The 27422-nt window shown below is 41.8% G+C and overlaps 1 protein-coding gene across 1 annotated transcript; it reads left to right on the top strand.

Annotated features, from left to right (window-relative positions):
* Positions 1-3: 3 nt before the first annotated feature.
* CPN1 (carboxypeptidase N subunit 1) lies at positions 4-27422 on the top strand. Its single transcript, XM_068961391.1, has 9 exons — positions 4-435; positions 3628-3827; positions 10580-10735; positions 16231-16413; positions 17828-17939; positions 20440-20579; positions 21783-21882; positions 24232-24350; positions 27162-27422. Exons 1-9 carry the CDS (start codon positions 216-218, stop codon positions 27318-27320), a joined length of 1389 nt encoding a protein of 462 aa, XP_068817492.1. The 5' UTR covers positions 4-215; the 3' UTR covers positions 27321-27422.

The following is a 27422-nucleotide window of genomic DNA, read 5'->3' as shown; positions in this document are numbered from 1 at the left end:
GAGAGGCAGAGAAATGGGGGGAGGGGAGATGAGTGCCTATTCCAGAGCTACAAAAATCATTTCTGGCTTTGGCCAGACAATTCTGAACTTTCTTCCCAGGTGCTGTCACACTGGTGTTTACTAGCGGGAAACAAGAGCTGGTTATTGGCCCTTGGATTTTGACTGGTTACTGGGAGAAGCAGGCCCTATTTTAGTCTCTGAAAAAGCCCAGCAAGATGTCAGACCTGGTCTCAGTCTTCCTCCACCTCCTTCTCTTCAAGTTGGTTGCCCCAGTGACCTTTCGCCACCACCACTACGATGACCTCGTGCGGATGCTGTACAAGGTGCACAACGAATGTCCCCACATCACTCGGGTTTACAGCATTGGGCGCAGTGTGAAAGGGAGACACCTCTACGTGCTGGAATTCAGCGACTACCCTGGAATCCACGAACCCTGTAAGCCCTGAGCATGTGTCTTAAAGTATGGGGGGGCAGGACCCTTGCCTTCCAAATCCAGTAACTGGGGTGGTTTCTGGGATACCTGTGAAGTATCACCACTTCCCCAGCCTGTGCTAAGTATTTCCTTACTTAGCCCTCAAGCTGGCCCAGCCTCTGGAGAGCTGCAACCCCAATTCAAGCTCCTGTCTGCTGCTCTGTTTGGGTTCTGTTTATTCAAGACCTTAATGGTAAAAGAGTGAGTCTTCTTCCCTGCTCCCTTCCCATCCCTCCTGCACTCCCCTTCCCTCCCTTCTTCCTTGCTTGCTGTTTCTGTCCTGCCTTTCCCTATCCAATGCCTCTGCAGAAACAATTAGCTCTTCTGGTTCTGCCAGGAAACTTAGAAGAGTTTAGGGATAGCTCTTTGTGGAATGACAGTGTAATCAGAGTCTGGGATCCTGGAGAAAATCTGAAGTCTGGGTTATTCATTTTATTTATTGCATTATTTATTATTTGTTACTATTATAAAAGCAATCCATGTTTGGATTAAAATAGAAATTAGATAAGGAAAAACCCTTATCCATAATCTCACCACTCAGAGATGACCATTGTTAACATATTGTTGTATCTCCTTGCAGTTTCTTCTTTGCATTTTTAAAATGAAGATGGAATCATACTATATCTGCTTTTCTCATTTCCTAGTCTTTGATGAATAGCATACATGTCTGGAAATGTAGATCTGCATTATCATTATCAGCTGCATAATATTCCATGGTTGTATGGTTATACTTAAGAGTTCATTTATTGATAGGCATTTAAGTTGTCTCTAATTTCTCAGTGCTTTTGCTGCTTTACCTACCAGCTATTGTGACATGCAGATACACCATTTCCTCTTTCAAACTGTTAACCTCAAGTCTCTTTTCCTCTCTACTTCCACACCCCTCAGCTTAGCCCATATTACATCACAGCTTGCCTAAGTGATTGCACTGGGCTCCCAGCTGTTCTCCTAACTCCGAACAGCCACCACTCTCTAAACCCTGCATTTAAGACACAGATGCCAGATGGCCAAATTATTGACATAATCACCTCACTCCCTTGCTTAAAAACCTTCAATGGCAATCTTATACCCGTGGGTGGCTGGGTGGCACTCAACACCCATTGGGTGGCAATCTTACAATCCATGACAGCTTCAGAATATTATGTGGTCAGTGGGGGGAGGCGTGTGAGGGGTGGGGAGCCTGGCTCAAGGAAGGCTTTGTGATTAGCTGGTGACCAGGGCCTTGCTTTGAAGACGCACTCGCATAGCAGGCACCCTTTTACTCAGGTTGCATGTTTATTTCGGAAGCTTGTGGATGCTAATGGGCATTGTAGGCTTAGCCCTTCATTCTGTGCCCCTTTCCTAAGCCCCCCTATTTCTAGCATTCAAGGCCTTTCCTGAAGCTTTTTATACTATTCTGTCTCACTGATCCCTCTTTTCTCCGATGCCCTGTTAGCTGTCCATCCATTCATGCCTTTCATCCATTCCTTAATTTATCCACAAATATTACTGATTACCTACTCAGCGCAAGCATTTTGGTAGACTCTGAATATAGCACAGAGAATAAAACGAAGACTCTGCTCCCAGGGTCTGAATTCTAGTGGGATAAGACTGGCAATAAATAGATAACTAAATAAATATAATTATATCAGCTGAAATAAGTGCTGTTGAGAAAAAGAAACCAGGAAGGAGAGATGGAGAGTCATGGAGCATTGTGGACTGAGTAGGGCAGGGGTGCTGCTTTTTAGGAAAAGCTTTTCCTTTGAGGTAATTTTTGAGCACATGATGGAGGTGCTATACTGATATTGGGGATGAAACTGCTGCACAGAGGCAGGAGCAGGAGTGTGCTTGGCATGTGTGAGGAACAGCAAGGAGGCCCCTGTGGCCCCAGAAGAGAGAACCATGGGAAAGCAAGTCAGTGCAGAGTTGTCAGGGCTCAGGGGGCAGGAGGAGATCACGTGAGGCCTTACAGGCCTGTTCAAAAATTTTGCTTTTCGCTCTGAGTGAAGTGAGAAGCCTTTGGAGAGTTTTAAGCAGAGGAGAGAGATGACCTGACTAAAATTTTTGAAAGATCACTCAGAACAAGGGTCGGCAAACTAGAGTCCTGAGGGCCAGCTACCTGTTTTGGTAAATAAAATTTCACTTGGCTAGAGCTTTTCTCCTTCCTTCCTTTTAAAAGTGGGGCAAGAATGATTTTCTTTAAGTGATTCTAGAGGCTCTTTTGGAGAAGGCAATGGCACCCCACTCCAGTACTCTTGCCTGGAAAATCCCATGGACGGAGGAGCCTGGTAGGCTGCAGTCCATGGGGTCACGAAGAGTTGGACACTTACTGAGCGACTTCACTTTCACTTTTCACTTTCATGCATTGGAGAAGGAAATGGCAACCCACTCCAGTGTCCTTGCCTGGAGAATCCCAAGGACGGGGGAGCCTGGTGGGCTGCCGTCTATGGGGTCGCACAGAGTTGGAACACGACTGAGGTGACTTAGCAGCAGCAGAGGCTCTTTTAATGACCTCAATTCTTACTTCAGTTGCACAGTTAACATAGCCAAAGAAAAGACTAAGGAATGAGACAAACATAGACTCCTTCCTATTCTGTGCCTCAGACACACAGCATTCTCAGATGTGAAGGGGAGATTTTAGTTTCCTGAGTACCAGGAAAATTATATTTTTAACTGGTACAATTAGGAACTGTTATGCTATAACTTAGAGGAGTCTAGGCTAGCAGATCTTGGAAAAGCACCATCCTTATCCTGAAAAAGTTTGTCTCTGAGAAGCATTAAGCTACCTCTGGGCTTTGACCTCCATTGTTAATCAGCCAGGTGACCTCAGACAAGTTACTTAACCTCTTCCATATGCCATACCCTCATCCTGAAGCTAATAATGCCGACTTTACAGATTTTCTGTGAAGATTAGCAATAACATAAATGCCTAGTGCACAGTAGAGTTTTAACAAATAGTAGACATTATTATTGCTGGCATGAATTGTTGTAGCATTTGTAGTTCCAGTTTATTCAAAGAGGGGTCAGGGGTTGTTGGAAAAGACCTAACAGAAGCAAGAGGTTTTCTTTTATTCATTACTGAAAAAGAAGGAAAGTGTCCCTTGGCACTGTTAGGAATCAGCCGCACTTACTAGCTTTCCCCAGCTTCTTCCTGCGTGTATTTTTCTCACTTGCAGTGGAACCGGAAGTCAAGTACGTGGGGAATATGCACGGCAATGAGGTGCTCGGCCGTGAGCTGCTGCTGCAGCTGTCGGAGTTCCTGTGTGAGGAGTTCCGCAACAGGAACCAGCGCATCGTCCGGCTGGTGGAGGACACGCGCATCCACATCATGCCGTCCATGAACCCTGACGGCTACGAGGTGGCCGCTGCTGCCCAGGTACCGACCTCCAGGGGGAGGCCCTGCACAGAGCAGAGCCGTCTTGAGGGTGTAAGGAAAAGCTGGGGGAGCAGGTATCGTCTCTGCCCACTGTAAATGCCATGGTATGACAGAGAAAAAGCTGGAGAAATAGAATGAAGTTTGAAGACAGGTTCACCCCTGTAGCACCCTAGGCAATGAATGCGGCTTTTCTCTGAGCCTGGATTCCCTCTCTGCCTTTCCAGCTGAGCTCTGTTTCATTACGAGGATCAGTGAAGCAATATCAGTGACAACACTTTGTCAACTGGAAAATACTAAAAAGGTACGAAAGGATATTGCAAAACAGCCCTCCTTCCCGGAACTTTAGGCTTCAAATACTAAGTATTCTTCTCCCTCCCACACTACATTTCAATTTGTATTTGAAGGGAGAGAAGGAAATGTTCTCCACAATTGTGGGTGTGGCAGGTTAGTTCTTCACATTTTAATAAATAATAAAATAATGAATTATAAATATATAATTTATATAATAAATAATGATAATAAATAATAAATTATTTGCATTTATTTACATTTCTGTATGGCTTTTTCCTCTATTAGTATAGTACTGAGCCTTTGAATTCTTTATTTTAGGGTCACATTGGCCAGGGGACAGATGAAAACAAATGTTTATGGGCTTTACTTTATTTCCTAACATAAATTCAAACTATCATTGTGCCTAACTTTAAATCAGTGATTCTTTTGTGGCTGTGCATCAGAATTGAGGATAAAGATATTCAAAATATGATTCCCAGGTCCTGCCCCCACCCCCAAATCTACTGAATTAGAATATGTTCCTTTAAAAGCTATATTTAAACCTGTTTTGTTTGGGGGTTTTTGGTGGGAGGTATAAATTAAAGAGGTTTTTTTTCATTTAAAAATATGTTTGTTTGGGGGTAGTCTTGAAATGTTTTTAAGAGTAGACTTCACCACTTTACTTTTTTACAAATTTTGTTTTATTCTGACAAGGACTGTTCAAGGTGAAATCTACCCCCTTAACAAAGTCTTAAGTGTATAATACAGTATTGCTGATTATAGGTAAAATGTTGTATACCTGATCTCCAGAACTTATCTATCCATTCAAAAAAAAAAATTATGACCCTTCATTAGTAATTTCCCATTTCCCCCTCCTCCCAGGCCCTGACAGCCACCTTCTACTCTCTGACTGCATGAATCTGACTGCACTGTCCTGTACAAGTGGAACCACTTGGCATCTCTTCTTTAATGACCCATCCTGGCTTAACCTACTTGAGGACAGGGCCAAAGGGTGAATAGCAGCAGGGAGGGGAACGCAGCCAAATATTGAACCAAACCCACGCAGCCAAATATTGAACCAAACCCAAATTTCACCCTTATAATCTTACAACCTCCTGCTGACATGACTCAACAAATGAAAAAATCAGAACAACAAAGCGTAACAAAAAAAATGTCATCTCCCCTCTGGACATCAGAGAGGTGGACACTACTGTGCCTGAAGACTTAAGTTTCCAAAAAAGCAGGACAATTTGAGGGTGGTGTCGGGGAGAACCCAGCCTGGCCCCTTTCTTCCTAGTATCCCTTTCTTGTACAACAGTAGGAAGACAAGGAGAAGCACATCAGACCTGCCCACATCTTTTGTGTGATGGGCTGGGGCTGGGGTGGGGGAGTTGGTAAAGCCCCTGCCAGCCCACTAGATCCTAGAGCTATCTATCTCTGAGGAGCTAGTCACCTCTGCTCATCTACTGTGTACTTGTTCAAAGGGAACAGATCTTGAACCTGAACCCAAAAGAGAACCCATCATGTTCTCCAACTTCCAGAGCTACCTGCCAACCTATCTGTGTTGCTACACAGGGAAGACCTGCCTGGCCACCTAAATTTAAAGTCACCTGTAGGGGATGTAGAATAATGTGGCTTTACCTCTCAAAGATGTTCAAGTCCTAATCCTTGGAACCTGTGAATGTGTTATATTACATGGCAAAGGGAATAAAGGTTGTTAATCATCTGACCTTAAAATATCCTAGATTATTTGGATGGGCCCAGTGTAACCAACTGAGAAGGCAATGGCAATCCACTCCAGTACTCTTGCCTGAAAAATCCCATGGATGGAGGAGCCTGGTGGGCTGCGGTCCATGGGGTCGCTACGAGTTGGGCACAACTGAGCAACTTCACTTTCACTATTCACTTTCCTGCTTTGGAGAAGGAAATGGCAATCCACTCCGGTGTTCTTGCCTGGAGAATCCCAGGGACAGAGGAGCCTGGTGGGCTTCCATCTATGGGGTCGCACAGGGTTGGACACGACTGAAGTGACTTAGCAGCAGCAGCAGCAGCAGCAGCAGCAGTGTAACCAATCGTGCAGGTTCTTTAAATGTGGATGAGAGAGGCAGGAGATCACAGTCAAATAGAGATTTGAAGATGTTCTAAGGGATTAGAGACTTCAGAAAGAACATAACCCTGCTAATATCTTGATTTTGGTCTTGTGAGACCCGTTTCATTCTGCTGACCTCCAAAACTATAAGATCATAAGTTTGTGCAAGTTTAAGCCCTAGGGTTGTGGTAATTTTTTATAGTAGTAATAGGAAGCTAATAAGCGAACCCTGTGAGTGGGAACTTTCTGTTAAGGGAAGTCTTGACTGTCAGCCTAACTAATGACGTGTGTGAGTAGTAAGTCAACTGATAGGTAAGTTAGCATAACTATTAACATGAACAGTTATGAGTTACATTGATATGAATGAGAAAGCAACGGAAACATCTGGAAGCATAATAAAAATCAGTATTTCATAGATCTCATAGAAGTGAAAAATCAAACTCCACATAGAAAAATCATATAAATATTTTCCACTGGAACAGAATTGCTGTAGAAAACTTAAGAGAATGTCAAAAAAATGTTTTCAGTGAGACCTAAGAGTAAAATATGAGCATGATGCCGTGAAGAATAGATAAATCTGAGAACAATAAAGAGTTCTTAGAGGAATCAAGAGTAGTAGTACATCTGTGAGTTTTCAGCCTTCTAGTGTTCATTCATTTACCCTATTTCCAGGAATGGCCACCAATTTAGGCTCTCCCCTGTCAGTCCCAAAGGGCTCCAGTGGACACTATTCCCCTTCTCCAATGCCAAACAGAACATCAAATAGAATTTCAGTTTTGCAAGAGCCTGTGAGCTTATCTCTGTTCTACCAGTTTATATATTTTATTGCTTATATTAATATCTATTTCTCCATATATACCATGAATTCCTGGAAAGCTAGTATAATATCATATTGTTTCTTTCCCTAGAGTGTTGCAGAGCGCTTTAATAGAGATAAATAGATGTGGATTGATTAAATGGATGACTGAAAGAATGAATATGTGACCAAATAAATGATAAAATGTGAAGTGTGAGCAGAGAGATTAAAGGGTCCAGGAAGCTGATATTGCTCAGAAGAAAGATAATCAACGTTCCTAAGTAAAATAAATAAATAAAGGGGGAGGATAGTTTCCACCTTGGAAAACAGTTTAGCAATTTCTGAAAAAGTTAAATATGAATTTACTTTATGATCCAGAAATTCTACTCTAGGTATTAGAAATGAAAACATATGTCCGTGCTCAGACTTGTACATAAATGTTCATGGAAGCATTATCCACAATAGCCAAAAAGTGGAAACAAACCAAATGCCCATGTACTGGGTTTAATAGTATCCCCCGCACACACCAATTCATGTCTACCTGGCACCTATGAGCATGACCTTATTTGGAGATAGGGTCTTTGCATATGTCATCAAGCTAAAGTGGAATCATACTGGATTAGGGGACTTAAGTCAAATATAACTGGTGTCCTTATAAGAAGAAAGCAATTTGCACTCAGTGACACAGATATATGAGGGAGAAGGCCATATTGAAGATGGAAGTGGAAACTGGACTGAAGTATCTACAAACCAAGGAATGCCAAGGACTGCCAGGAACCACCAGAAGCTGGAAGAGACGAAGAAGCATACTTTACAGACTTTGGAGGGCATAACCCTACTAACATCTTGATTTCAGACATCTAACCTCTAGAACTGTGAAAGAATACATTTCTCCTTTTATAACCCACCTAGTTCGTGGTCATTTGTTACAGCAGACCCAGGAAACAAATATAGTCTATTAACTGGTGAATGGGTAAACAAAACGTGATAAATCCATATAATGTAATTATTCAGAAATAAAAGGGAATGAAGTGCTGATACTTGCTATGGAGTGGAAGAACCTCAAAAACATTTTTCCCAGTGAAAAAACCCAATCATATAATATATGATCCCACTTATTGAAATGTCTGGCAAAGGCAAATCCATAAATATTGAAAGTGATTACCTACAACTGGAGTAAAACCAAATAGTCATTGTAAATGGGCATGAGCTTTCTTTTCAGGGTGATAGAAATATTCCAAAATTGTGGTAATGGTTGCACAGTTCTGTAAGCATACTAAAATTCATCAAGTTATACACTTAAAATGGGTGAATGTTGTGGCATATGAGCTATATCTCATGAAACTTTTTAAAAATAAGAGATGCTTCCCTGGTGGCTCATTGGTAAAGAATCTGCCTGCCAGTGCAGGAGATACAGGTCCGGGAAGAAATGGGTTTGATCCCTGGTCCGGGAAGATCCCACATGCTGCAGACCAACTGAGCCTGTGTGCCTCAACTGTTGAGCCTGTGCTCTAGAGCCTGGGAGCTGCAACTACTGAGCCTACGTGCTACCACTACTGAAACCTGTGTGCCCTGGAGCCCGTGCTCCACAACAAGAGAAGCCACTGCAATGAGAAGCCAGCACACTGCAACGAAGGGTAGCCCCTGGCCTTTGCAACTAGAGAAAAGCCCTCACAGCAATGAAGACCTAGCACAGCCAAAAAATAAATGCAGAAATAAAAAATAGGAGTTCCCACCCTCCTACACGATTGATGAGAATGTAAATCGGTGCAGCCACTATGGAAAACAGTATAGAGGTTCTCAGTGTATGGCAAAACCAATACAGTATTGTAAAATTTAAAAAATAATAAATTTAAAAAAAAAACTAAAAACAGAGCTACTTTATGATCCAGCAATCTCACTCCTGGGCATATATCTGAAAAGATGAAAGCTCTAATTTGAAAAGGTATATACACCCCAGTTTTCATAGCAGCCGTGTTTACAATAGCTAAGACATAGAAACAGCCAAAGTGCCTGTCTACAGATGATTAGTTTAAGAAGATGTGGTATAAATATCCAATGGGATACTACTCAGCCATAAAAAGAATGAAGCACTGTCATTTGTAACAACATGGATTGGCCTAGAAATTACCATATTAAGTGAAGTAAGTTCAGTTCAGTTCAGTCACTCAGTAGTGTCTGACTCTTTGCAACCCCATGAATCGCAGCACTCCAGGTCTCCCTGTCCATCACCAACACCCAGAGTTCACTCAGACTCATGTCCATCAAGTCAGTGATGCCGTCCAACCATCTCATCCTCTGTCGTCCCCTTCTCCTCCTGCCCCCAATCCCTCCCAGCATCAGAGTCTTTTCCAATGAGTCAACACTTCGCATGAGATGGCCAAAGTACTGGAGTTTCAGCTTTAGCATCATTCCTTCCAAAGAAATCCCAGGGCTGATCTCCTTCAGAATGGACTGGTTGGATCTCCTTGCAGTCCAAGGGACTCTCAAGAGTCTTCTCCAACACCACAGTTCAAAAGCATCAATTCTTTGGCGCTCAGCTTTATTCACAGTCCAACTCTCACATCCATACATGACCACAAGAAAAACCATAGCCTTGACTAGATGGACCTTAGTCGGCAAAGTAATGTCTCTGCTTTTGAATATGCTATCTAGGTTGGTCATAACTTTTCTTCCAAGAAGCAAGCGTCTTTTAATTTCATGGCTGCAGTCACTATCTGAAGTAAGTTCAGTTCAGTTCAGTTCAGTCGCTCAGTCGTGTCCGACTCCTTGTGACCCCATGAATCGCAGCACGCCAGGCCTCCCTGTCCATCACCACCTCCCGGAGTTCACTCAGATTCACATCCATCGAGTCAGTGATGCCATCCAGCCATCTCATCCTCTGTCGTCCCCTTCTCCTCCTGCCCCCAATCCCTCCCAGCATCAAAGTCTTTTCCAATGAGTCAACTCGTCGCATGAGGTGGCCAGAGAAAGGCAAATATTACAAGTGATAAATTATATCACTTATTATATTATATATGTGGAATCTGAAAAATAATACAAGTGAATCTGTATACAAAATAGAAACAGACTCAGAGAAAACAAACTTATAGTTACCAAAGGGGAAAGGGAGGGTGGAGGGATAAATTAAGAGCATGGGATTAACAGATACAAACATAATACATAAAATAGATAAGCAATGAGGATTTACTGAAAAGAACAGGTAGTTATGGTCAATATCTTATAATAAGCTATAAAGGAAAATAATCTGAAAAAATACATATGCAACTGAAGAAAGTATATTTTCTTTTCATATATACCTTTATCACTCTGATTAAATAGACATAAACATTTTTTTAAAAATACGGGTTCCCATTATCCTGAAACACCCTTCTTTTGTTTGAGCGTCTCCTGGGATCTCTACATCCAGCACATGGTCAACAAGGAAACTTGAATCATGCCACTGGGACTTTGGATAAGTTAAAGAGAAAAAGGTTACATTATTTCATAGATTGAACTAATGAGTAAAAAAAAAAACAAACTATACAGTGTTCTTCCAATAGAGCATTCAGTGTGAAACCTAAACCTTCATCTTTCATTTCTTCCTTTTCCTTCTAGGAACGGGACATCTCTGGGTATCTGGTTGGCAGGAACAATGCGAATGGAGTGGACTTGAACCGCAACTTCCCCGATCTCAATACCTACATCTACTACAATGAGAAGAACGGAGGCCCCAACCACCACTTGCCCCTTCCAGACAACTGGAAAAGTCAGGTATGCGATGAAATTTGCATGCAGAAGCAGGTAAATCAGCATCTGGGATTTCTTCTCTCGATCTTCACATCAACTAAACAAACAAGAATAAAGGAACAACCCAATTCTGTGCTAATCTATCCAGAGCAGTGCTGACCATATCGTATGCCTCTTTGTATTTCTTGCCTCCCTGAGCATAGAGCCCTTCACTGAGCACAAGATGTTTGATGTTAGTGGTGAAGAAGGTAAAACTGGTATCATACTGTTGCACAGCACTTTACAATCCTAAAGAACTCTTTCTCAGCTAGCGTATCATCATAAAACTGTGGTAAATGCATCAAGCAGTTATCCATCCCCATTTTATAGATATCACTTATAGAAAAAAATAACTTTAACTCGCACAGATAGCAACTGATAGATTCAAGACTAAAACCTAGGTCTCCTGACTCCTTATCCAACATTCTTTCTACAGCACTATCCTGTCGACAGAGAACTGTAGGATTCTAGAGAGAAATCTCTCTTGCAAGTGATGAACTGTGTGCTTATCAACAATTAGCAATAGAAAGAGGTTCCGAGAATCTCACCCTTAGAAAAGAAGCTTTTCTTCTTCTTTTTCTGTATGCCATTAACTGCTTTACCATACTTTCATTTCCTTTTTTCAACCAAAGATCCCCTTTGATACTCCCAGGTCTCTCACCTCTTCGTATTAGAAATGGTGTTGTCCTAATGGTTGGCCTGTTTCTGGGAATGACTGTTGTCATCCTCGGAGTATCATCACCACCCTGTTTCTGACACTGTATGGCTTAGTTCTAAACATTCTCTTTGTGAATATCTGAGCTTAGAGACTGGGGAGAGAAAAATAAAGCAGATATAAGGCTTTATATTGGGAATTGCTAGATGAATATTACCAATTTTTTCCCATTGGAATTGAAGCAAAAGTCATGCTGACATGTTTAGACTTTGGACAGCAGCTATGCTCTTGGCTCAAGTAAATAATAAATCAAAAATAACTTTGTACTTGTCATATTCAGTCAGAAGGATGCTCGGATTTATTAAACTTGTCTACATGAAGTAAGGTAACTGAGCCAGTAATAATTAAACTCCACTGGCTCCTCTGTCTGCAGCTTAGAAGGTAAAAAATAATGAGAAGTCTCTCACTCTTGATGGGACAGCCTAAAGGGCCAGGAACATGAGAGGCTGGCCTCCTTCTGATGGATGGAGGCTTAGGACATGGAGAAAGGACTGCTTTAAAGCACCTGAGCCCTGGTCACAGAGTTGGACTAGTTCCTCTTGGATTATATTCACTCTGACTGAGTGGGGCTCAACATTATTCATTTGGTCTCCTTGGGAATAGAAAAGATCAGAACCTTCACAAGAGAGCCTTGATCCAGGAGGAGTCATTAACACCACATAATTTCTAAGCACATCCATCTGGAAGGGAGGCAAAACTGTGAAGATGTATAAATTATTTACTTACACTACAAGTCCAGTAGATTCAAGGCTTTCTTTAGAATATTGTCACTCACTAGCAATATAATTTGTAGTAGAAAGCATGGACTCTCATTCATTAGATAAGACTAGCCCATATTACAGTATATCTAATTCATGAAATTTGGATATGACCACAATCAGAGAACTATGGTGGACTGGAATGGGTGACTTTAACTCAGATGACCATTATACCTACTACTGTGGGCAGGAATCCCTTAGAAGAAATGGAGTAGCCATCGTAGTCAACAAGAGAGTCCAAAATGCAGTAATTGGGTGCAATCTCAAAAATGACAGAATGATCTCTGTTCGTTTCCAAGGCAAACCATTCAATATCATGGTAATCCAAGTCTATGCCCCAACCAGTAATGCTGAAGAAGCTGAAGTTGAACAGTTCTATGAAGACCTATAAGACCTTCTAGAACTAACACCCAAAAAAGATGTCCTTTTCATTATAGGGGACTGGAATGCAAACGTGGGAAGTCAAGAAATACCTGGCTGCTGCTGCTGCTAAGTCGATTCAGTCATGTCTGACTCTGTGTGACTGCATAGAGAGCAGCCCTCCAGGCTCCCCCGTTCCTGGGATTCTCCAGGCAAGAACACTGGAGTGGGTTGCCATTTCCTTCTCCAATGCATGAAAGTGAAAAGTTAAAGTGAAGTCGCTCAGTTGTGTCTGACTCTTAGTGACCCCATGGACTTGCAGCCCACCAGGCTCCTCCATCCATGAGATTTTCCCGGCAAGAGTACTGGAGTGGGGTGCCATTGCCTTCTCCGAAGAAATACCCGGAGTAACAGGCAAATTTGGCCTTGGAGTATGTAATGAAGCAGGGCAAAGGCTATTAGAGTTTTGCCAAGACAACACACTGGTCATAGCAAACACCCTCTTCCAACAACATAAGAGAAGACTCTACACATGGACATCACCAAATGGTCAACACTGAAATCAGATTGATTATATTCTTTGCAGCCAAAGATGGAGACACTCTATACAGTCAGCAAAAACAAGACTGGGAGCTGACTATGGCTCAGATCATGAACTCCATATTGCCAGATTCAGACTTAAATTGAAGAAAGTAGGGAAAACCACTAGATCATTCAGGTATGACCTAAATCAAATCCCTAGTGATTATACAGTGGAAGTGAGAAATAGATTTAAGGGACTAGATCTGATAGACAGAGTGCCCAATGGCTACAAATGGAAGTTCATGACACTTTACAGGAGAAAGGGATCAAGACCATTCCCAAGAAAAAGAAATGCAAAAAAGCAAAATGGCTGTCTGAGGAGGCCTTAAAAATAGCTGTGAAAAGAAGAGAAGCTAAAGGCAAAAGAGAAAAGGAAAGCTATACCCATTTGAATGCAGAGTTTCAAAGAATAGAAAGGAAAGATAAGAAAGCCTTCCTCAGTGATCAATGCAGAGAAATAGAGGAAAACAATAGAACAGGAAAGACTAGAGATCTCTTCAAGAAAATTAGAGATACCAAGGGAACATTTCATACAAAGATGGGCTCAATAAAGGACAGAAATGGTATGGACCTAAAAGAAGCAGAAGATATTAAGAAGAGGTGGCAAGAATACACAGAAGAACTGTACAAAAAAGATCTTCACAACCCAGATAATCACGATGGTGTGATCACTCACCTAGAGCCAGACATCCTGGAATGCGAAGTCAAGTGGGCCTTAGGAAGCATCACTACGAACAAAACTAGTGGAGATGATGGAATTCCAGTTGAGCTATTTCAAATCCTAAAAGATAATGCTGTTACAGTGCTGCACTCAATATGCCAGCAAATTTGGAAAACTCAGCATTGGCCACAGGACCGGGAAAGGTCAGTTTTCATTCCAATCCCAAAGAAAGGCAATGCCAAAGAATGCTCAAATTACTGCACAATTGCACTCATCTCACACACTAGTAAAGTAATGCTCAAAATTCTCCAAGCCAGGCTTCAACAACCCATGAACTGTGAACTTTCAGATGTTCCAGCTGGTTTTACAAAAGGCAGAGGAACCAGAGAGCAAATTGCCAACATCTGCTGGATCATCAAGAAAGCAAGAGAGTTCCAGAAAAACATCTATTTCTGCTTTATTGACTATGCCAAAGCTTTTGACTGTGTGGATCACAATAAACTGGAAAATTCTGAAAGAGATGGGGATACCAGACCACCTGACCTGCCTCTTGAGAAATCTGTATGCAGGTCAGGAAGCAACAGTTAGAACTGGACTTGGAACAACAGACTGGTTCCAAACAGGAAAAAGAGGATGTCAAGGCTATATATTGTCACCCTGCTTGTTTAACTTATATGCAGAGTACATCATGAGAAACTCTTGGCTGGATGAAGCACAAGCTGGAATCAAGATTTCTGGGAGAAATCTCAATAACCTCAGATATGCAGATGACACCACCCTTATGGCAGAAAGTAAAGAACTAAAGACCTCTTGATGAAAGTGAAAGAGGAGAGTGAAAAAGTTGGCTGAAAGCTCAGCATTCAGAAAACAAAGATCATGGCATCCAGTCCCATCACTTCATGGGGAATAGATGGGGAAAGAGTGGAAACAGTGGCAGACTTTATTTTTCAGGGCTCCAAAATCACTGCAAATGGGATTGCAGCCATGAAATTAAAAGATGCTTACTCCTTGGAAGAAAAGTTAGGACCAACCTAGATAGCATATTAAAAAGCAGAGACATTACTTTGTCAACAAAGGTCCATCTAGTGAAACATATGGTTTTTCCAGTAGTCATGTATAGATGTAAGAGTTGGACTATAAAGAAAGCTGAGCACCAAAGAATTTATACTTTCAAACTGCAGTGCTGGAGAAGACTCTTGAGAGTCCCTTGAACTGCAAGGAGATCCAACCAGTCCATCCTAAAGGAGATCAGTCCTGAGTGTTCATTGGAAGGACTGATGTTGAAGCTAAAACTTCAATACTTTGGCCACCTGATGCAAAGAGCTGACTCATATGATAAGACCCTGATGCTGGGAAAGATTGAGGGCAGGAGGAGAAGGGGACAACAGAGGATGAGATGGTTGGATGGCATCACTGACTCAATGGGCATGAGTTTGAGTAAACTCTGACAGCTGGCGATGAACAGGGTGGACTGGTATGCTGCAGTCCATGGGATCCCAAAGAGTCAGACATGACTGAGCAACTGAACTGAACTGAACTGAGAGGAGAACTTTCTACATGTCAACATTACAGCAGATGTGTTGGGAGTAGGAAGAGATTGAAAGTCATTGTTGTAAACCTGTAATTTTCAGATGTATTTATTAAACTCCAAATTTCTGCAGCTGCAGAAGCTACTGGAAAAGTGGATAAGTTGAAGAACACTTTCTCTGTTACACAAGAGAGGCCAAACTGGAATTCTGTGCTCAGAAACCCTGTGCTACTCCTCTTCAAATTGCTCTTTTTCTCCCTTTCTCCCCCTTTTTTGTTTAAGAGACTTTATTTTTTTAAGGAATTTTCAGTTCACAGCAAAATTGAATGGAAAATATAGAATGTTACCACATATTCCCTGCTTCCCATTATCAACATCTCCCACCAGAGTGGTACATTTATTGCAATGATGAACCTACATTGACTTGTCATCCTTACCCCAAAATCCATAGTTTCCATTAGGGTTCACTGTTCATGTTGTATATTCTGTGAGTTTTCACAAATGTATCATGACATTTATCCACCATTTTGCATCATGCACAATAGTTTCACTGCCCTACATGACATCTTTTTAGCTATTTTGAATAGTGGGATTTCACATGAGATTTCATTTTGAAAGTATTCCATTCACCTAATTTGTTACACTGTCAAGCAAAAGATCAAAATTTCCCTGTCTGCTCTTTTTATATCTGGTAGAACTCTCTTTGCTTTATTCAGGCATGCCATCCTCTCAGGCCACTTCCTGTCAGACATTCCATTCTGTCAGGCCACTTCCTGTCAGACATGGCATCCTTTCAGGCCACTTCCTGACAAACTCATGTGAACAACCATCTGGCTCTAGTTGTAGCTTCACCACCAAGCTCTCATCTCTCTTCAGGTGGAACCCGAGACCCAGGCTGTGATACAGTGGATCCGCTCCTTCAACTTTGTCCTTTCAGCCAATCTCCACGGAGGGGCAGTGGTGGCCAATTACCCATATGACAAGTCCCTTGAGCACCGGGTCCGAGGTTTCCGCCGCACTGCCAATACCCCCACGCCTGATGACAAGCTTTTCCAGAAGGTATGCTGAATGGCCATCTGTCCAGGCAGAGGAAAGTGGGGTTCAGGAGAGTGACAGAGGTCAAATCAGTTAACACAGGACCCTATTAGGAATAAGTCAACAGAAAATGATTGAAAATACCTCCTGCTCATTAGGAGCTTACAATCTAGTATATTACATTTTGTTTTGAGTGATAAACCATACATTTATGAAAGAGTAAATAAATAGGAAAGCTTTATAGTACAGTTACCACAATACTTGTTAGTGATAAGGAAGAAATATACTGAAAGCCTGATAGTGCTGGTGGTAAGCTAGAGCATTAAATGTGAATTTTCGGGGCTCTGATTTACAGTTTTATAGTAGTATGGCTGTATAAATGTAAAATATACCATGCATAGGAAAAAGGCTTATATAATAGTTCAAAACAGCAATAGAATAAAATTAACAGATTAGCTATTTTATGGTTAATATTCTTAATAATATATAATTAATACAATAATTGGAATTCCCTGGTGGCTCAGATGGTAAAGCATCTGCCTGCAATGCAGGAGACCCGGGTTCAATCCCTGGGTCAGGAAGATCCCCTGGAGAAGGAAATGGCAACCCGCTCCAGTACTCATGCCTGGAAAATTCTGTGGGTGGAGAAACCTGGTGGGCTACAGTCCATGCTGTTGCAAAGAGTCTGATTGACTGAGCGACTTCACTTTCACTTTCTTTCAATAAAATAATATTATTTAGTATTTCAGATTTTTTTTTTCTGGCTGAGTCTCATGACTTGTGGGATCTTAGTTCCCTGGCTGAGGATTGAACCTGGGGTCCCCACATTGAAAGCACCAAGTCCTAACCACTGGACTCCAGAGAATTCTCCTATAATATTAATTCAACAGTTAATGAATTACATAGAGAATAACACAAGTTGTTGCTTTGCAAAGCAAATATATTATTGTATTTTCTTCTCTAGTAATCTCATTTTGTCTACTGTTATAAAATAGTAATGAAAGAAGATGATAGAGATTTTGAATATATCCCTGTTCCTTTAACACACATCTCTCACTCCCAATACATAATTCCTTTTGTGATAAAGACCTGTCTTACTTGCTTCTTGATTCTCTCTTGCAAAATTCAGGTGGAAACTGAGGTACACTTGGAAAAGTGCTTGTACATGATTGAATGCCACCCCTCATTTTGCACTTGAAGAAATTTAGGCCCAATGTAGTGGGAACAGCAGCAGATAGATCTCCTAACTCTAGTCCATTCCACAAACACGCACATACCATCTCTCCATTTCTCCTGCCCCTGGTATTTTCTTTCACAAAAGGAAATAATCAATTGTTTCTACCTAGTGGGGTTCTTGGCCTCACCCTGCTTCTGAGTATGAGCATCACCATATGAGTTGGGGACACTCAAGGTCATTTCTCACCCACTTTACCTGTAGCTGGCGAAGGTCTACTCCTATGCACATGGATGGATGCACCAAGGTTGGAACTGCGGGGATTACTTCCCAGACGGCATCACCAATGGGGCTTCCTGGTATTCCCTCAGCAAGGGTAAGAAGAATTCTGGGCACAAGAGTGCTGTAAGCTGAAGTACACTGGGACTCATTTCTCCTTTTAAGTTGTCAATTGATTTTTGCATCCTGTCAGAGATATGACAGGAATGCTATTTTGCATTCAAGTAGAGATCTGAAAAATGAGAAGCCTTAAGTTGGCATTTAACATCATCTTGTAATTCTTTAAAATGGAGGTTGGAACACTGTGGTCCTTTAGAACTGATGGTTCACATAGTGGATTAGATCATAGGAATGTAGTCAAGTGGTTAAGAGTGTGGTCTCTAATGCTATATTGGGTTGAACCCAGCTTGACCATTCACTAGTTATGTGGCTTCAGGCTAATTACCTAACTTCTCTGTGCTTCAGTTTCCTCATTTGTACTTTAAGAATAACACTACTTGCATTAGGATTTTTATTTAAGTATTAAATAAAATAATGCACATAGAGCATTTGGAAATGCCTGCTTTATAAATATGAAGCTTTTTCTTAAGTGGCATGAGATATGCCTCATATAGCAAAGATGAGGAGAGATGCCAGGCTGGACAGACAATTCCTCTGATATGTGCTCCTTGTACCCTGCCTGCCCATCTCCCATCAGCAGGGATTTGCCATGGACACTGGCCACTGATAACATAGCAGACACCTCTAGCAAGAGGCTCTGCTCTCTATTCTTTGGGCTTTTCCCATCACTGAGGGTCAAGATGTAACCTCTGTTTACAAACCTTCAGTAGATAAAGAACCTAAGGATAGGTAAGAGCTGAAGCAGGAAACCAGGTTCTCTCAGGAATGATGTTGCAGCAGCTCTCTTCTCCCATCTTCTCACACCTGACCGGTCAGAGCCCAGGTAGTAGAAACTCGCTGGTGAGGGCTGAGCTGATGGCTTGTCCTATGGGGACTGGGAAGGAGGAAGGTTAGCAAGTCATCATGTACTAAGAAGATGACGGACTTCTTGTGGCCAAAACTCACTTGAACCCAAAGCAAGAAGATTGAACTTTACTTTCTTTGGTTTACATTAGGAAAGCAGTAAGTTGTTGTTCAGTCACTAAGTTATGTCCAACTCTTTGAGACTCCACGAACTGCAGCATGCCAGGCTCCTCTGTTTTCCACCATCTCTTAGAGTTTGCTCAAATTCATGTCCATTGTGTTGGTGATTCTGTTTAACTGTTTCATCCCCTTTGCAGCTCCCTTCTCCTTTTGCGTTCAGTCTTAGCAACAAGTGCTTGTGTGCTAAGTCGATTCAGTTGTGGCCGAGTGTGTGCGACCCCATGAACCGTAGCCCACCAGGCTCCTCTGTCCTTGGGATTCTCCAGGCAAGAATACTGGAATGGGTTGTCATTTCCTTCTCCAGGGGATCTTCCCTACCCAGGGATTAAACCCACGTCTCTTTAGTCTCCTGCATTGGCAGGGTTCTTAACCACTAGTGCCACTGGGAAGCCCCAAAGCAATAAGTACCCCCTCCCAAATGTAAAATATAAAGTATACTTTTTCAAATACTTGTTCTTCCTTTCCCTTCCCATTTTCTGGGATAGCATAACCCATGCCTCCACTAAATCATTAATCATTTAGTCATTACCCCTAATTAAATGGGTTTAATTCCAAGATCATGAAGTTTATATTAAAATGATTGTGAGGTTTCTAGACCAGCATCATCAGCATCACCTGGGAACTTGTTGAAAAAAAAAAGCAAGTACTGGATACATACTGAGTCAGAAACTCTGGGGCTGAGGCCCAGCAATTTGTATTTGGCTGGAAGTCACAGCCTTCTAGGTAATTCTGATTCAGGGAGAGAATCAATGTAACAGGCTAGAGTTGTTCTCCAACTTTCCCCATTCTTTTAATAAAAGCTGTTTGCACTCATCAGCTTAGAGAGCAGGTAAAAAGTTGATTAGATGAATAATTTTTAATCCCAATAAGTTTGTGAGATAAATACCATTCTAATAATCAGAAATATATTCATTGTGATTGATTCAGTTAAATAATATGCAGGATAGAAACAGGCAAGCATTTGATGAAGAAAAACTATTTCTGCCTTCTGCTTTCTCTGGAGTCTGTTTTTCTAGGATAACTATTTTCAAGTTGGTGCTGTGTTCTCAGGTAGGAGAAAGGGTGTGAAAGCAAGATAACCATCTCATCTCCGACCTCCCAGATCTGAAGAATATCACGGTCCAAGAGAAGAATCTATCCCCTGAGAGAAGTAATTGTCTGATATGAAGGCATGAGTAATAAGCAAACCTTGGTATGATGAGAGAGACAAGAAGTTAAGTCATGAAATGGAAGAAGTAGGGAATGGAGACCACACAGTGGGCATTTGTGAAGGGAGAAAACTGGAAAGATAGATAGACATGTGAATTTGAGAACTGAGGAAAGGGTTTATGGAGGAGAAGAATATTGGAGATGATGAGGTAGAACAGCAGGTGATGGGGAAGAGAGTGTGGAGAAATTGAGTGTTGAGTGGGGAACTTGATTATACAACTCTGCCCCTGCTCTCTTTCCCCTAGGAATGCAAGACTTTAATTATCTCCATACCAACTGCTTTGAGATCACACTGGAACTTAGTTGTGACAAGTTCCCGCTGCAAGAGGAATTACAACGCGAGTGGCTGGGTAATAGGGAAGCCCTAATCCAATTCTTGGAACAGGTAAATTCCGTATTTTAAGTGTCCTGGTTACAGAAAGGGAAGTGTTTTCTGATGGTAGGCAAGGTATTTTGTATGACTCAGGTCTGACTTTTGCTCTGACTCAATACAATAGATCTCAGGTTTTCTACCAGTGAAATTAATTCATTCCACTTTATTGAGCACAGCTATCTGTCAGAGACTGTACTCTGTGCTGAGGATTAAGAGTAAACAAATATATATGTCTGCATGTATGCAGCTCGTATTCCAGTAAGGAGAGACAGACAGTAAATAAAATAATTTGTAACATGTTAAATGCAAAATGCTATGAAGAAGGCCTTACAGAGAAGGTAACATTTAAACAGACTTACAGGAGGTAAGGGAGTAAACGGTTCAGATATCTAGGGGAAAGGGGGCTCCCTGATGAAGTCATAGTAGCAAATGCAAGGCCAACAGTAAGCAGATGAAAAGATGCTCAGAATCACAGGAGAAATGTAAATGAAAGCCACAATGAAGTACCACCTCACACTCATTAGGATGGCTGCTATAAAATAGCAAGTGTCGTGAAGAAATTAGAACACTGGTACAGTGTTGGTGGGAATGTAAAATGGTGTAGCCACTAAGAAAAAACAATGTGATGGTTCCTGAAAAAAAAGTAAAAACAGAGTCGCCATATGATCCCGCAAAACCAATCAGGGTATATATCCAGAAGAACTAAAAGCAGGATCTCAAAGAGTTATTTGTACACCTGTATTCAGAGCAGCATTGTTCACAGTAGCCAAAAGGTGAGAGCAACCCAAGTGTCCACTGGTGGATGAAGAGACAAACAAAATGTGGCAGAGACACACAGTGGACGTGCAGCCTTAAGAGAAGGAAATTCTGCCATGTGCTACAATGGGGATGAACCTAGAGGACATTATGCTAGGTGAAATAAGCAAGTCACAAAAAAACAGCAATTTTATTTATATGAGGTATGAAGAGTCGTCGAATTCAGAGATAGAAAGGAGCTTAGTGACACGATTTGACTTAGATTTTAACAGGATCACTCTGACTACTGTTTTGAGATTACTGGGGATTGTGGTGAGAACAGAAAGACCAATCAAGAATCTGTTACCATAATCTTTGTGAATATCAAGTGCAGTAGCACATGGGGACGGGCTTTGAGGACTCTCCAACATGGCACAAATGTTCTGTGAACATAACTATACACTATAAACTTTCCTACAGGTCCACCAGGGCATCAAGGGAATGGTGAGGGATGAGAATTATAATAATCTTGCAGATGCTGTCATTTCTGTCGGTGGGATTAATCATGATGTCACTTCGGGTAGGTGGCCACTGCTTTTATGAGAAGGGAGCCTTTACTGCTTCACTGTCTTCAGCATAGTCAGGAAGCCAGTTCGTAAGCCAGTGAGACCAGCAGGGAGGTCAAGGACACTGGAGGTAGGAGGGATTGGAGGAAGGAAGGATAACAGGATTGAGGACAGGAATTAAGAGACAAGGGCCAGGAAGATGCAAATGTGAACATCTCTCTCAGCATTCAGGAGTCACTGCCTCATACTTTGTTAGGAGTGTTTTCTGGGATTGAGGTTATTAATAGCTCTCATACTGATGTGAAATGGGATAGAAAAGAAAAGGACTGTAAAACTGATGTTTAGTCTTGACCCCAAGCCAGGCATTTCGTTACAGCTCTGTTTAGGAAAAAGTTGGTAGGATGTATCCCATAGTAGGCTCCCTGAGGGCAAGATTGATGGTGGGAGCAGGTCTTCTTGGAACCAAGTTGAAACCTTCTAGAATGGTACAGACTATCTCACGGCACAATGGTATTGCAAACTGCCCCAGCCCAGTGTGATCAGGCCCAACTCTTAGGGGTTTGGTGGTGTTTGGTTGGGTTTTCATGTAGAGCAGTAGCTCCCATGGCTAGGGGCAGGTGAGATTTGCCTCCCCCAACCTTGACACCAGCATGGCTCAGCCACACTTCACCGTGCTAGCATTACCAAGCAGGCATCTTACAGCTCAATCTGTTTAAACTGGATGAAATCTCAATTTTAACGAGATAACTTACATTCTTTAAGGTGCTCCCGACACCTCTTCCATGAACAGTTCATTCAAGGCAAAGGCAACAACATTCTAAAGGCAGAATTCTGTAGACTCATAGTCAAGCATCAGACACCAGCTTCTTCCAGTCCAGTGACTGGACCCAGGACTGTTTAGGGAGCCACACTCTGACACCCCTAAGAGCTTCAGAGCTTGTTAGTTTCTTCTATCCTATTCATGCAAGGGTGGGAAATGTCTCATTCTAGTCAATCAACGTGTTGAACACCACGAATTACAGCAATAAGAACTCATTTCTAACACACAGGATACTAAATTGATAAATTACTCATTTCACTATTGGAAGAGCTCATTGCTAATGTTCATTATGCTACTTAGCAAAGCATCTAGTGTTGCTAAAAGATAAAGATAGCTGAAGCCATTGTAATAGCTGCATCTGGAATTAGGCCTTTCTGGTAGAGTGGTAGCTAACCACTCCTAGTTGGAGCTTCTAATTAAAGAAAATGACAGTCCCTAGGGTATAACAAAGCATCCAATGTACGCATTATAACACACTGCTTTTACTAAGGAATTTTAAAGTAAATTATAGACATTATAGGTGGCAGAGACTTCTTCATTATTTATTATCTCTCATTCTTAATTGCATTTATTATGTCAGTTCTTCATTGCTGTTACAATAAAAAGAATTTTAAAGGCACAGTCATAATTTATTCTAAAGAGATATAAAGTCATTAGCAAAAATACTACATCCCTGTCTTGAGAAACAGGCTTTCTTTTCAGTTTTATTTTCCCCTTTTGATGGTGATGGAAGAAATATTAGAAATAAGATTCTCAAAATCAGATATTTAGGTCATTTAGTCCAGCCCTCCCACTCAATACAAAATTACATACAAGAGAGGAAGGCTCAAGTGGGAAGGGATATATATATTATATATATATTTATAATTATTATTGATTCATGTTGATGTATGGCAGAGACAACCAAAACATTGTAAAGCAATTATTCTCCAATTAAAAAAAAATACACTTATATACAACACCACTGACATCAGGTTGTTTGAATCATGTCCACTGATACAGGTTGTACACTGCACAACTGTGTAGCTTTTCTAGAGCCCCTCATTCCATTCAGTCTCTGCTCACAATTTCAAAAGGGAGTTCATTCCTTTTTTGGTAACTCATATGTTGTTGAATTTTTACCTCTGTCCTCATTCTTATTTCTTTATGTAGGCATCGTTTCTTCACAATAACTTTTCAGACGTTGAAACAAAGATCTCATGTCATCTCTTTACCAGGAAAAACATTCATAAATCTTTCAACCTTTCTCCTAGTGACCCTTCAGTGGACATGAGTTTGTTTTAAAATGCGTGCAGGATCTAAAATTAAACATAGTACTCTCAGTGCAGAGCACAGTGAAAATTCTACTTCCAGGAGCTGAGGGCCATGATCTTAAAGTGTTATGACAGCCTATGATTGTTTAAGATCTTTACCAGTTTCATCAGGCTGTTTAAAAAAATTAAGCTTGTGGTCAGCTAAACCCCTCAGATTGTTTTTCATATCAAAGCCTCATCTGGGGCAGATTTCTCATCAGCGGACTGAGTTGTATCCTTGTAACTTTTAGGTGCCCATGGCGATTACTTCCGGCTGCTGCTTCCAGGCACCTACACTGTCACTGCCACAGCACCTGGGTTCGACCCAGAGACCGTGAGTGTGACCGTGGGTCCTGCGGAACCCAAGCTGGTAAGTTAGGCTGACCTGTACAGAGCACTGTAAAGATCACGTATGCAGAGTTACAAATAATCAATTGTATAGTTCTAACCTCTGCCGAGCTTCCCTCTTTCACCACCTGAGAAAAACAAAATTAGTGCTCCCCTATGCTAATTTTTCTTCTGTCATTCTTGTGTTACATCCTTCCCATTTCTTTTGGTTTTTCCTTTTCCTTCTCTTTAATGTAGCATTGTGATTAAAACACTGCCAGATTCTAAATCCAGCTCACTTGTCTGCAGACCTTGGACAAATTACCTGATTGCTCTTATCGTCAGTTTCTTCCTCTGTTAACTGGTGATAATAATGCCTCTTTCACAAGAGGTTGAAGTGAGAAGGTGCACATAAAACATTTAGTACAGTGACTTACACATAGAAAGTGCTCAACAAGTCCCAGAGACCTTGTCCAGATACCCAGGCTTAGTCTTCGCCGTCATCAGTAAGGACCACCACCAGATGGCACTCTGCCCCCTTCTGGTGACCATGTGCCCAGACAGCGTTGCTTTCCACTCACCTTGGTGCTTTTCAATATTCAACTCTGCAAAAGGCTTTCAGACAGGATGAGAAGTGAAAAACTTTTTTGATCTATAGCCTGGGCCTTTTTATCTTTGGTCGTTTTGGATTGGGATCTCAGAGCCAAAGAAATTCAAAGATCATGGACACTAATCCTCAGATTTCTCAAACAAAGGAAAGGTAATGAGGCCGTCCCAGTTAATGAGCATCTGTGGACCTTTCCTCATGTCAGGTCATCCCTTGGGCCCCCTCACTCTGTCCTATTCCTTCTCTATACATCCTGAGAACTTAGCAGACCTTTCTGCCCTTTCCCTGTTAACTCAATGCAGTCAAATATCTTGCCTTTTCAAATAGTTATAGGTACTATTCTTTGAATAGCTACTGTGTGTCAGACGTTACCTGAGAGCTTTCCAGAATCATCTCATTTAACCTTCATAACAACCCTGTATATAAACCCATTTGTGGCTGAGGAAGCTGAAGCTCAAAGAACAGGAGTAACTTGTCCAGTACCCCATGGTGAGTAAGTGGGAGCCCGGAGTCCAGCCTCTGTGGGACTTTCAAGACAGCTTTCTCAGCCAGTCTGTTATAGGGCCTTGTGCTGAGCTCAGCACCTGTGTTCATAACCTCTTTTTTAACACAGGAGTCAAAGTGAAGAGCTCTTTAAAGACTTTGAAATTCCTTTGAAATTTCTAGACAGCTCCCGCTTTCCCCTGTCCTGGTCCCTCCACTCCCTTCTTCTGCAGGATATAAACGACTTCTACTTGCAGATTCGTGAAGCAGAGAGTAGCTCTTCCCCGGCAGCCTGTTAACTTGCTCCCAATTTCCCAGTCGGTGCACCCTCTGCTTTTGTCCTTGTTATCCCCCTGCTCCTCATCTACCCTAAAATCAAATAACTGTTAGGCAGCTGCTCACAGAAGTCTTGCACTATGTGTAAGTTTATTCAATTGCAAATTCAAACAAGGACAAATCCTCTTGAGTAACAAATTAGGCTTCAAAAGATCTTACCTCCTTTTTCATATAACCTTTAAATGAATTGATATAACCCATCATTGCATCACATATAACTAAGAGGGGAAAAATTTTATCTTTTGGATACATTTCTCAGGTGCAGTCACAACTAAGCATCCACTTACTGATCCCAGTTGAGTCTCTTTCCCATTCTAAAGCAGAGATCTACTTGGTTGAAAGAAAAGAAAAAAAGATCATTTACTAGAGGGGTTTTTTGCTACAATTAAAGCTCTTTAAAGTGTCTCCAAGAGTCCAGTGTTTTCCCCGTGGCTTCCCTCACTGCCGTCCAGATGTCCCACGCCTTTCTCTGTCCTTGCCTCATTTTGTTGTCTCTCTCTCTCTCTCCCCCCACTTTCCTTTTCTTGATCCTTATATTGACACTATATATAAGAAATAGTACTGATACAGTACAATTGGCTCTGATTTCTCCAGCTTTGGGAAAACTAGCTGGCTGTGGGTTTTTTCCCAAAGGGGCAAGAAATAACCCCGTGAAGAGGTCTGTCTGTCACATGTTTTCCAACTCCCAGCTGGCTTCAGCAGCTCAGTCTGTTCCCAGGGCCTGAGAGCCAAGGATGCCTCCAGGGAGTGTGGTTAGAACACGGCGCCACACCCTCGCCTTTCCCTTCCTGGGCCAGAGCTCTAGGGCTTCTGCACAGCCCACAGATCCCACACTTGTCAGTCAGAAACATCACCTCTGTGTGCATGGCCAGAAGGAAGGTTTCAGTGTACTGCTGGAAACAGGCATTAGTGCACGAGGACACTGAGAATTTAAGAATCCATACTAACAGTCTGTATCGTCTCTATTTCCAAACAATTAGGTTTGGAAGGTTTAGCTCTGAAGGTCTGAGGCATTCTTTGGCTTGCCTGAGCACAGTACCTGTGAGTCATGTAGTCAGCTTAAAGGTGATGACTGTGGCACCATGAAATCTTAACTCTTGTTTTGAACAGCAGTATTGGCAAAAATCATGCCTTGAGTGTAGATATTTTTTGCTATTACATATAAAATAAATGTACATTAAGTTCATCCAGATTTACCCTATGTATTATCAGTTATGATGAGCCATTTTGGGGGAAATATGAGCCAAGCCTTTATGACACCACCCGCACTGGGTGGTTGCTGTGATATTCTCCTCAGTTCCTTGTCCTCAGGACCTGGAACCATGGCAAAGCAGGATCCAAACTGGTCTTCCCCCAATTTCAGTTCTAGGAAATGGAAAACTGATTTCTGTGCTCGCCTAGCTTCTTCTTTTTTTTTTTTTTTTCCAGGTTAATTTCCAACTCAAGAGAAGCACCTCTCAAGCAGCCCCTAAGAGGAGAATTCCCAACTCAGGGCATAGAGGCAGAGTCTTACCAAAGAAAGTGCAGCCCCGGGCAGCTAGGAAAAAAGAACCGATGATGAAGCAACCCCAGAGAGGCCCTGCCTGAAATCCACAGTGCCCAGGGCAACGCTTTGGAAAGGCTTTGTTCCTGCTCTCCCACCAGAAGAAGCATTCTTTCTATTTTATTATCTGAGACATATTTAAATAT

Source organism: Capricornis sumatraensis, chromosome 23, assembly GCF_032405125.1.
Source record: "Capricornis sumatraensis isolate serow.1 chromosome 23, serow.2, whole genome shotgun sequence".
Classification (NCBI taxonomy): domain Eukaryota; kingdom Metazoa; phylum Chordata; class Mammalia; order Artiodactyla; family Bovidae; genus Capricornis; species Capricornis sumatraensis.
Note: the sequence above shows the minus strand (reverse complement) of the source record. Positions and strands in the feature narration are given on the sequence as shown.